This window comes from Microtus oregoni, unplaced genomic scaffold (genome assembly GCF_018167655.1).
Source record: "Microtus oregoni isolate MIOR12 unplaced genomic scaffold, Mior012 000019F_ref0000042, whole genome shotgun sequence".
Taxonomy (NCBI): Eukaryota; Metazoa; Chordata; class Mammalia; order Rodentia; family Cricetidae; genus Microtus; species Microtus oregoni.
In genome coordinates, this window is record NW_024543078.1 from 34,419,090 (window position 1) to 34,430,892 (window position 11,803).

General features: G+C 50.3%; 1 protein-coding gene across 1 annotated transcript; it reads left to right on the forward strand.

The window, feature by feature from the left end:
• Window positions 1-2,234: 2,234 nt before the first annotated feature.
• On the forward strand, window positions 2,235-10,204 carry Ddx56 (DEAD-box helicase 56). The gene is made up of 14 exons (XM_041669984.1): window positions 2,235-2,329; window positions 2,410-2,571; window positions 3,024-3,184; window positions 3,310-3,480; window positions 3,592-3,682; window positions 4,240-4,484; window positions 5,353-5,472; window positions 5,810-5,923; window positions 6,036-6,130; window positions 6,968-7,041; window positions 7,132-7,221; window positions 7,933-8,038; window positions 9,501-9,574; window positions 9,852-10,204. Exons 1-14 carry the CDS (start codon window positions 2,270-2,272, stop codon window positions 9,927-9,929), a joined length of 1,641 nt encoding a protein of 546 aa, XP_041525918.1. The 5' UTR covers window positions 2,235-2,269; the 3' UTR covers window positions 9,930-10,204.
• Window positions 10,205-11,803: the final 1,599 nt, after the last annotated feature.

Consider the following 11,803-nt stretch of genomic DNA (forward strand, 5'->3'; position numbering starts at 1 on the left):
GAGACTTAGCAGATGCAGGCTTGTGTATGAGGAGTAGACAGGAACTTGACTGCCCCAGTGCCTCTGAAAGTTATGAATGCCACTGGGCATGACAGATTACTAACCAGATAACTTTGAAATAAGGAGCTAGTCTAGATCAGTGGTTCTCAACCTTTTTCAAGATATTTCCAGGGCTGGAGAGATGGCTCAGAGGTTAAGAGCATTGCCTGTTCTTCCAAAGGTTCTGAGTTCAGTTCCCAGTGACCACATGGTGGCTCAAAACCACCTATAGCCGGGCGGTGGTGGCGCATGCCTTTAATCCCAGCACTTGGGAGGCAGAGGCAGGTGGATCTCTGTGAGTTCGAGACCAGCCTGGTCTACAAGAGCTAGTTCCAGGACAGGCTCCAAAACCACATAGAAACCCTGTCTCGAAAAACCAAAAAAAAAAAAAAAAACCACCTATAATGGGGTCTGGTGCCCTCTTCTGGCATGCAGGCATACACACAGAATATTGTAAACATAATAAATATTTTTTTAAAAAAGATATTTCCGTTATAATTTTTGTTTTTTTGTTTTTCAAGACAGGGTTTCTTTGTGGCTTTGGAGCCTGTCCTGGAACTAGCTCTGTAGACCAGGCTGGTCTCGAACTCAGAGATCCGTCTGCCTCTGCCTCCCGAGTGCTGGGATTAAAGGCGTGCGCCACCATCGCCCGGCCCATTATAATTTTTTTTTGTTTGTTTGAAGACAGGGTCTCTCTGTAGCTTTGGAGCCTGTCCTGAAACTAGCTCTTGTAGACCAGGTTGGCCTGGAACTCACAGAGATCCGCCTGCCTCCGTCTCCCGAGTGCTGGGATTAAAGGCGTGTGCCACCACTGCCCGGCCTTTCCGTTATAATTTGTAACAGTAGCAGAATTACAGTTATAACATAGCAATGAAAATAATTTCATGGTTGGGGGTCACCACAACATGAGGAACTGTATTAAAGAGTCCAGCATTAAGAAGGTTGAAAACCACTGATATAGGTTATCAGAATGAGCCCACTGTAATGACAGGTGCCAGAGACTCGCCTTTTGCTGTTAGGCTTCTAGTTAATCTGTCTGTCACCAGGAGTGCTTCCCCTATCTTAATAGATGCTCACTATAATAAGACCCTCCTGGGTAAATGCCCAACAATCTCTTTTTCTATTACTGCCCTAACAGTAATTACCAAATGGCTTAAAACATCAAACTGTTAGGTTTGGGAGACCAGACTAGGTGACCTGAGGGCAAGCTGAAGGAAAGGCTTTGGGGAGGGGAGGTGCTCAGAAAAAAATGAGCCCAAGGTCGGCTGACTTCACCTAACTAGACTTGGAGACACAGTTTATTGTATTTTTGACTTTAGGAACTGTTTAAGAGGTTCCAATGAAGTTGGACGTGGTGGTGCAGCTTTAAGACCAGCCAGTCTGGTCTACTTCCCAAAGTTCCAGGCCAGCCACAGCTCAATAGTGGACCTTGTTTCAAAAAGAACAGAATAAAAAGGTCCCAAAGGACATACCCGGCGGACGGAGTTCTGGAAGAGGGAATGGGCCTAGTTGGTATGTAGTAACACCGTCTGACTGCAGCTTTTAGTTTTCTGGAAAAGTCGGGTCCCAGGAAGGGGTCAGGTTAATCTGGCACTTCTGTGAAAGATAGCAAGGCGTGTGGCAGGATCCATGAGACTATTCGTAGTAGCTGGGTTTTTTTGTTGTTGTTGTTTGTTTTTGAATTTTTTTTTTTTTTTTGAGACAGGTTTTTCTGTGTAGCCCTGGCTATCCTGGAACTCTCTGTAGACAAGACTGCCCTTGAACTCATGGAGATCGCCTGCCTCTGCTTCCCAAATGCTGGGATTAAAGGCCTGCGCCACCACCCCCGGTTTAACAGTTATCTTGATAGGTTAACACTCTGTATCGTGATTTCAAACTGGTTACCCACACAGCCGTAACACCTCCACGCGCACGCACATGCCCAGGTGGGCGGCCTTGCTGCCTCTTCTCAGCCAAAGCGCGGTTGGATCCTGACCATAACTTAGCAGTCAAAGTCCTGCCCACACTACTCCGAGGGTCAGCGAAAGTTGGCGCTTGAGTGGGTGGGGGCCGGGCTGCAGCGACCCGGAAGGCACGACTCTGAGCCTGCGCACTGCACAGCAGCATTTGCGTGCTGCAACGCCTAACGCCCCCACGGAAAACTTCCAGGAAGTGACGTTTCCTCCGGAACTGATTCGTTGTTGGTTTGTCCCGCCCTGACGCGTGCGCACTGTCAGTACGGAGGCACACCATGGAGGACCAAGAAGAGCTAGGTTTTGAACACATGGGGCTGGATCCCCGGCTCCTGCAGGTATGGGGATGGTTGTGAAGCTGGGACCTGGGGTGTCGTCGCACTCCGCGCCGCCTGAACCCTGTCCTCTTCCTTCTTAGGCTGTCGCTGACTTGGGCTGGTCGCGACCTACGCTGATCCAGGAAAAGGCCATACCTCTGGCTCTGGAGGGGAAGGACCTCCTGGCCCGCGCCCGCACAGGCTCCGGGAAGACGGCAGCGTATGCTATTCCGATGCTGCAGTTGCTTCTCCACAAGAAGGCGGTGGGTAGCGAGAGGGGACAGTGGGCACGAGGAAGCCCCCAAAAGGCCAGGGAAGGAGGTGCCCATCTATGCCAAGATTTCTCTTGTTTGGCTGGTCCATTTGTGGTATAAACTCTGAGCTGGAGTTCAGGTTCCCTGGCTTTCAACCCAGGTCTTGCTACCACTACCACCAGCCTTGTTGTACTCTCGAGTAAACCATTGTTTATCTAGAGAAGGCACATCAGCTCCATACCGAGTCTGTGTTAATTCATTTCAGACATGCAGCAAGGTATTTTTAAATTTCAATGCTCTGGAAAGCTCTCCCATTCAGTGTTCCGAGGTGGGCAGAATTAAGAGTTTATCAGGACATAGCTAGGTGATTGTATTGCTCAGTCCCCACGGTTTGGGGGAGGCGGAGAAAAGCATTAGGTGGACCCGATATTTTTAACAGTCTGTAACTCAGGCTTTTACAGACAGGTCCTGTAATGGAACAAGCTGTGAGAGGCCTTGTCCTTGTTCCTACGAAGGAGCTGGCGCGGCAGGCCCAGTCAATGATTCAGCAGCTGGCTGCCTACTGTGCTCGGGATGTGCGAGTGGCTAATGTCTCAGCTGCTGAAGATTCCGCTTCTCAGAGGTGGGTGGAAGCTGCAGGGTGCTAATGCGTGTGACTCTGGTTTGGTGAGCAGCCGGAGGAGGCAGGTCTGCCAGGATGAGGTTCTGGCTGCTAAATTCTTGCTGTCCATAACTTGCCACCTGCAGAGCTGTGTTGATGGAGAAGCCAGATGTGGTGGTGGGGACCCCATCCCGAATATTAAACCACTTACAGCAAGACAGCTTGAAGCTCCGTGACTCCCTGGAGCTGCTGGTGATAGACGAAGCTGACCTTCTCTTTTCCTTTGGCTTTGAGGATGAACTCAAGAGTCTTCTCTGGTAAGGAGGTAACGGAAGTGGCTCCTAGTGGGAACCTCTGTGAGTCTAACCTTGGGACTGAAGTGGGATGGGTGGAATGGAGCCTCAGTAGGTCCTGTTTTTCTTCCTCAGTCACTTGCCTCGGATTTACCAGGCCTTTCTCATGTCGGCCACTTTCAATGATGACGTACAAGCTCTGAAGGAGCTGGTACTACATAACCCGGTAAGTTAGCTTGCTGAGGGAGGTGGTACTACATAACCCGGTAAGTTAGCTTGCTGAGGGAGGTGGTACTACATAACCCGGTAAGTTAGCTTGCTGAGGGAGCTGGTACTACATAACCCGGTAAGTTAGCTTGCTGAGGGAGCTGGTACTACATAACCCGGTAAGTTAGCTTGCTGAGGGAGCATTTGGAGCCGGAGCCGGGGACACTCGAGGCTCCCTCTCAGAGGAAACTTGGTGTTTGGGGTGGGGCCAGCGTTCTCTTGTATATATTTCAGTCTCGAGGACCATTATGCATACCTACTGTGCTGTGTATTGTCTCTTAATCAGTGTTTCTCTTTGTTATATCCGCGGTGCTGTGCGTATAGTATGCATTTCTATATATCACAACAGTTAGGGTGCTTTGAGTTCTTAGGTTCAACCCTGGGGGTAGGGTGTGGGGAGGATGGGGTGATGGCTCACTGTCTGCTCTGTGCTGATGTGGGTGCTTTGGTTGCTGAGGCAGTGGCCATAGCTCCTCTTCACTTTCTCTTCTGATCACAGGTGTGTCCTCTTCCTAGGTTACCCTCAAGTTACAGGAGTCCCAGCTGCCGGGGCCAGAGCAGCTGCAGCAGTTTCAGGTGGTTTGTGAGACGGAAGAAGACAAATTCTTGCTGCTGTATGCCCTGCTCAAGCTCTCGCTGATTCGGGGCAAAGCCTTGCTCTTTGTCAACACTCTGGAGAGGGGTTACCGACTGCGGCTCTTCCTGGAACAGTTCAGCATTCCGTCCTGCGTGCTCAATGGAGAGCTCCCGCTGCGCTCCAGGTTTGCTGGGGTCTGCGTCCTGGTGAAGATAAGCTGAGGGAAACATGGAAGGGAGAGTGCAGTTTGTTCTTTCTTTTTTTAAGAGATAGGGCTCTATGCTAGAATTGTAGACCAGGCTGGCCTTGAATTTAGAGGAGTTCTCCTGCCTCAGTTTTCCAAGTGTTGGAATTAAAACTGGGCCAGCTCAAACAGCTTGGTCTTCTTTCCTCTCTCCTCTCCTTCCTCTTTGAAGTGCTAGGGATTCAACCCAGAACCTTGTTGATGCCAGACAAGCACTCAGCCACTGAGCTGTATACCTGGCCCTTTGTTCTTCCTTCCTTCTTTCCTCTCTCTCTCTCTCTCTCTCTCTCTCTCTCTCTCTCTCTTTCTCTCTCTTTCCCTCCCCTCTGCCTCCTAAAGACATGTATACCACGGCTTTTGTTCCTGTTTTTTAAGCACTTGCTGGGATTCAGACTCTAAACAGGCCTGACAAGTATTTCTCACAACTCTGAAATACTTACTGGTGCTCCATTTAAAGGGAAAATTTTTATTTATTTATTTATTTTTATGTGCATTGGGTATTTTGCTTGCATAGATTTTTGTGTCCTACATGCATGCCTCGTACCTATGGAGGCCAGAAGAGGAAGATGGATCTCTTGACGTTGGAGATACAGACAGCTTATTAGCCACCATATTGGTACTGGGAATAAAACATAGGTCTCCTGGAAGAGCAGCCAGTGCATTTAACCACTGAGCCATCTCTCCAGCCCGTTGTGAAGATGACAAAAGAGAGTAGAAAGGGCAGAGTCGGAAAGGGTGGTGGTTAGGGTGATGCTAGTATTGGGGGAGCCTCTTGTGATGCAGCCTGGCCTTTCCTCTTGGCTTGCAGGTGCCACATCATCTCACAGTTCAACCAGGGCTTCTATGATTGTGTCATAGCAACAGATGCTGAAATCCTGGGACCACCAGTCAAAGGCAAGCGGCGAGGCCGAGGAGCCAAAGGAGACAAGTAAGTCCACAGTTCTCTTTTTCAGCTTCCCCCAAGAGGACTGCTTGTCTGCATTTGTAGGACTGAAGGCAAAGTGCGCAGAGCAGGTGGCCAGATGTTCTTGATGATTATACCGGGCAGTCTCGCGGACCCTTGCTCAAAGAGTTCAGGGTCACAGGGGTGGTTTGTGGGTCAGTGTTCTGCTATTACCCAGAACTGAGGTCAGGGCAAGCCCTAGAATAATTCTAATGTCCAGTTGTTTGGTCTTTCAGCTTTGTTTGCAAGATAGTTTAGAGACTGAACTTGAGCATCCCTTTGCTGAGGTTAGGATCTGGCTGACATTGGGTTATTTCCTCAGCACCTCTGATCCAGAGTCAGGTGTGGCCCGGGGCATAGACTTCCACCATGTATCTGCGGTACTCAACTTTGATCTCCCTCCCACTCCAGAAGCCTATGTTCATCGAGCTGGCAGGTAGGACAATAGCAGTGTGGTGAGCCAGGCCATGCTGAAGGAGTTGGAGTGATCTGGACAGGCCAACTCCTGGACAGGCTAGTGATGCATATTTGATCCCCTCCCACTGTAGGACAGCTCGAGCCAACAACCCAGGCATAGTTCTGACCTTTGTGCTGCCCACAGAACGGTCTTGCTTGGGAAAGATTGAGGCGCTTCTCAGTGGAGGTAAGAGCCCTTGCTCTGTGACTGTGGACCTCTAAGAGCCAGACTTCTCCCATCACACCTTGAAACCTACCACAGTGCATAATACGGTGGTCATCAGAGAACATGGGGAGAGCACTGGATGATTGGCAATTTGAGACTAGCCTAGGGTATATAGCAAGACCCTGTTGTTGTTGCTGCTGCTATTTTTGTTGTTGGTTTTGTTTTGTTTTTCCAGACAGGGTTTTTCTATAGTTTTTGGTGCCTGTCCTGGAACTAGCTCTTGTAGACCAGGCTGGCCTCGAACTCACAGAGATTAACCTGCCTCTGCCTCCCGAGTGCTGGGGTTAAAGGCATGCACCCATCACCACCTGGTGTGTTGTTGCTATTTTTAAATCAAAGAATGGATCAGTGGTTAAGAGTACTTGTTCTTTTAGAGGACCCAGGTTCAGTTTCTGGCACCCACTTGGTAGTTCATAGCTGTCTGTAACTCCAGCACCTTCTTTTGGCATCTGCAGGCACCAGACATGTATATGGTACATGTATGTGCATGCAGGGAAAACACACACATAGAAAATAAACCATTTTTTAAGGGTCCCAGATGGGAGAAGAGGGCACTTAGCAACAATGCCAAGTGTGGTATCACATACTATAATCCCAGCACTTGGGAGTTTGAGGCAGGTGTGGTGGCAGGAAGATTCGGAGTTCTAGGTCAGCCTAGGCTACATAGCTAATTGAAGGCTTCAAGTATAGTGATGCTGAGTTGTCTCAGGGAATGGCCTCATTGGGAGAAGAGGAGCAGCAGGCTGCCAGGGAAGGCCTGACATGGCCCTGCCCTCCTCACTGCTGCCTTCTCCCCAGAGGGCGAGGCTCCCATCCTGCTTCCCTACCAGTTCCAGATGGAGGAGATTGAAAGCTTTCGCTATCGCTGCAGGGTGAGCTCAACACTGGGGTGGACAGGGGGCTGGTTGAGGAATGGGCTGTGACCTCATCGCTGAGCTGCCTGACTCCTGGTCTGCCCACAGGATGCCATGCGCTCAGTGACCAAACAGGCCATTCGAGAGGCGAGACTGAAGGAGATCAAGGAGGAACTTCTACACTCAGAGAAGCTCAAGGTGAGGGCAAGCTTGGGAGCTGTCCTTTTTGAAGGCTGGCTAAGCTCTGGGTAGTGAGAAACGGAGAGCTGGACAGTGTGCTGGCCTTTGGCAGGGAGACAGGAAATCAGCTGAAGACAGCTGGTCTGCTGGGAGGATGGTGGACACACTTCATGGTGGGCACTTGGTATTAGACACAAGTGAGCGTACATAGGGTGTGTGTGCATGTGAGTGTGCACACACTATTAGGAAGCGAAAGATGGAAGCCCCATAGGGTCCACACCATGTACCTTAGAATGTACGGGCCATTCCTGGATGTTACACCGACACTGGAAAAAGTGAAGAGGTTTTAGGTGTGTTGAAGAATCTCATCTGTGAGATGACACTAAGCTAGTGATTCAGAGTGTTGTTTGTATCGTAGAGAAGGATGTCCTTGTACCCATGGTTGGAACTCAGAAGAACCAGCATCTAGCTGTCCTGAGTTGCCAATCTCTGGTTTGTGTGAAGGAACTACATTCCAGAGCTGACAGATTTCTACAAGGTCACGGTGTGGTATCTGGCATTGCTGCAGCAAGCAGTGCCTTGCTTGGCCAGAAGAGGTCAGGTATGGACGCCTGTTGTGGTTTGTGCTAGGCTGTGGCTGTTGAGGAGGGCTAAGAACAAAGTGATAGGCAAACTTCATGGATGTTGCTTCTTGCGCCTCTTAAACCGTGGGCTCTCTCTGCCTGTCAGACATACTTTGAAGACAATCCCAGGGATCTCCAGCTGCTACGCCATGATCTGCCCCTGCATCCTGCGGTGGTAAAGCCTCATCTGGGCAATGTCCCTGACTACTTGGGTGAGTGTTGCTGAGGGTCAGGAGACTGGAGGAAATGGCCTAGCTTTTCTTGGCCATCTCCACCGGCCCCTGTGTTTGGTGTTGGGAAAGCTTCATGCGTGTAAAAGGACCTAGAGACCCAGGCAGGCAGCCTGTGTGAACATAAACAGCTGTGCCACTGTGTACTAGCTCATGTAGATTTGTTCAACCCAGCCCATGGTAGCTGTCTTGTCTCTTGTGGAGATGAGAAAACTGGTTGGGTAGAGTTGGTGGCCCATTCCCAGGGTTTGGCTGATGGGAAGAATGAGCCGGTGAGGGGCGTCCTGTGTTCTGAAGAGGCCGAGCAGGTGTGAGGGTGGGTCTTGGGCTAGAGAATGCTCAATTGGCAGGCAGCAAGGGAAACACACCACACAGGGAAGGAGAGTAGCCATTTGCCCTTCTCGTCTCAGCAAGGCTCTGGGTGATAGCTTTACTGCTTGGGTGTCTAACGTGGAGTATTTTTGGTGATGAGTATTCATGCCTTGTGTGCTCACAATGACCATAAAGGAGAAGAGTGAGGTGGCTGGACCGTGAGTTAGGCCCTCCACCATTCCTGATCTTGCCTACCTGGAATGGAGGTAGTTTGCTGATACACTGACGTAGAAGTGACAGGAAGGTATAGGAGGGACACCTGGGGCAGAAAAGATGTGATATGAAAGGGCCCAGGAGAGCTGGGAGCATGCTAATACTAGGGGAAGAGCTGAGAGACAGGTTCCTCAGGACGGTGACTGAAGACCTCTGCCTTGATCCACGTGCTGGGTGGGTCCCTTTGGCTTTTCTCCTCTTTCTTTCTTTCTTTCTTTCTTTCTTTGTTTGTTTGTTTTTGTTGTTGTTTTGGTTTTTTTGGGGGGGTGGACAGGGTTTCTCTGTGTAACAGTTGCATCTGTCCTGGAACTCGCTTTGTAGACAGGCTGGGCTCGAATTCACTGAGATCCATCTGCTTCTGCTTCCTGAGTGCTGGGTTTAAATGCTTGCATCACACCGCCCAGCCACAGCTTTTCTTTTTTCTTGGTACCTGTTCTTTGTAGTGAACTAAAACATTACAGCTATGGTTTAGACAGTGGGAATCCAGGGAGCTAACTTAATCTTTTGTCTGTGTAAATATAACAAATAATTGAGTATTAGAGACCCTTTCCTCCCGTCCCCTCCCTTTTCCTTCTCTGCTTTCTGAGGCTCCCTGTGTATCCCTGGCTGTTCTGGAACTCACTCTGTAGACCAGGCTGGCCTCAAGTCAGAGATCCATCTGCCTCTGCCTCCTGAGTGCTAGTGTGTGCCACCCCTGCCTGGCTGGAAGTGTTTCTTGAGTCAAGATTGAGACTGTGCTGCACTTTAGGGTAGCACTGAAAAGGGGATGGGACAATGCTGGAGGCCAGGTCTCATGGGTCTCTGTAGCTAGAGTTTAGAAACGGGTGAGGCTATGCCTGAGACCCAGCATCTCTTCCAGTTCCTGCTGCTCTTCGTGGCCTTGTACAACCTCGGAAGAAACGGAGAAAGCTGCCCTCCTCTAAGAAGACTAAGGTATGTCTCCTGGGAGTCTTGGGACAATAGCAGGGCTCCTTCCTACTTTGCCCTTCGTCTTCAGCAGCTGCCTTGTCTGAGGGAGAGACAGGACTCCCAGGAACAGGGGTGTGGGCTTGTTGTCTTCCCACAGTGGCCTGAATGCCCTTAGCTGACCGCTCAGATTGTGTGCAGCTGCTGGCAGTGTCTGGCGTGTGGCATGGGGATCTTGCCAGCACTGCTCACTCTGTTGGGATCATCTGACTGCCCACAACTAACTTGTGACTCTGCCCTGTAGAAGGTGAAGACTCGGAACCCACTGCGTGACTTCAAGCACAGGGGGAAGAAACCTAAACCCACAGCGAAGCCCTCTTGAGGTGGCTTGGGCCTGAGGACACTGAATTGGGCATCCTGACCTGGATGGAGTGAGTGGGCTTCCCACTTTTTGTGGGCACACTCTGATGCTCACTGCCTGGACAGACTGAACTTCGAAGTGGCGGACTTGGGCACTCCATCTTCTTGGTACTACTGGACTACCATCCTGCTTAACAGAGTAAAGATTCCAGGTGCCCCACCCGGGCTGTAAGCCTCTGGCATCTGGGAAGACACTGCTTTCCCAAATCTCCAGAGTTAATAAACTTTTATAAAGTGGTTCTGCTGGATGCAGTGCCTTGTTTGGCAAGCAGAGGTCAGCTGTGTAAGCCATGAGAAGCCTGTCCCAATTCTGCTGGTCCAGTGTTGGTTGTGCTCGGCTGACTCAGAGCCCTGTATCAAGTTCTGTGATTCTATTGATCCAAATGGCCTTCTCATGTGAAGAATTGGATGCTTGGGACTGGCAGGGTTGTCTCTTAGACTCAGTTTGAGAATGGAGTCTAAAGTAGGACAGGTATACTCGGAATAGAGTCAGGAATGGGCTACCCTGGACGAGGAGGCACTTGGCCATGTGAACCTGGAAATGAAGGAAAGGGGCAGGGCTTACTGGAAGCTTGAGGCAGTTCTCCAGTCTGGGACTACCTTATGATCTGACATTTTTATTTACACATGTGTCTTGACCATGACCTTGTTTAGAATTGAGAACAAGGCAGTCTGCATGCAGGAACATTTATGGGAACCAAGAATTGGCCCCCTAACCAGGCAGTGATGGTACATACCTAGAGGCAGGTAAATCTTGAGTTAGAGGCTAGCCTGGTCTACAGAGTGAGTTCCAGGACAGCCAGGGCTACACAGAAAAACACTGGGAGGGGGGGTGTTTGAACCCCTAAGCTACAGTTGACTTCACAACTTTGGGCTTGTATCATCAGCGTTTGCCTATAGTAGGGGAAGTATTGGCAACTCTCAAGGTCTACGTTCCAGGGTGGAGGGCTGACATTTGGGTAGTACCCAAATGGGAAATAGTCATGGTGGGGAAGACAGGATGCTGGACGTTTGAGAAGGGCCACATTTGGTTGGAGGGACTGCTGAGGCAGGAAGGGCAGGAGGAAGTGCAGTCCTGGCAGGGGACCTCTGAATTCCCTGGGAATGAAGATGAAAGTACCAGTGTGGTTGTCACCAAAGTATTTGACAGTGAAAACTCATCTGGTTGATCCTGGAGATCCTGTAAAAGGTGAAAGGACTGCAGGGATCTTAGAGGACAGCACCCTGACCAGATAGTCACACCATGTTGATAACGGAGGGCAGGGCGCGTCCAGAAACCTCTGGACCTAGAGCACGGGAAGTTCGTGCGCCATACTAATTCTTGGCTTGCACCTGCCAAGGCTTAATGACTCAGCTTTTGAGGAACTCATTGAGGACTCTGACCTTTACAGTTGATGTCCCTGTATTGATAAGGTAGAACTTGAGCCGGGAGACGCCTCAGCTCAAGCCAGCATCCTTTCCTGGGGATAATGACCATGAGATGCCTGCCGTACAGAAGGGGCTGCAAGTCACTACTTTCCCATTATGACAGACTGCCTCTTCCTCCTTCCCTCTCTCCCTCCCTCCTTCCCTCTCTCCCTTCCTCCTTCCCTCCCCCATCTTGGATTCTGTGTTCTGACAGCTTTCTTCCCAGGTGAGGCCAATTCTCGCCTAGACTGCCATTTGAGGTTCACTGCTCATCTGTCTTGCAGGTGGACAAGCAGGTTCTGATTACCGACCCACTCAGTTGGCTAAGTTATGCGAAGGGAGGGGCCTTTCCATAGGTCTCTAGCCTGCAACGTTCAGATCTGTTTTGAGGCTGCTTGCTCAGCCGGGCAGTACAGACATTCATTTCCT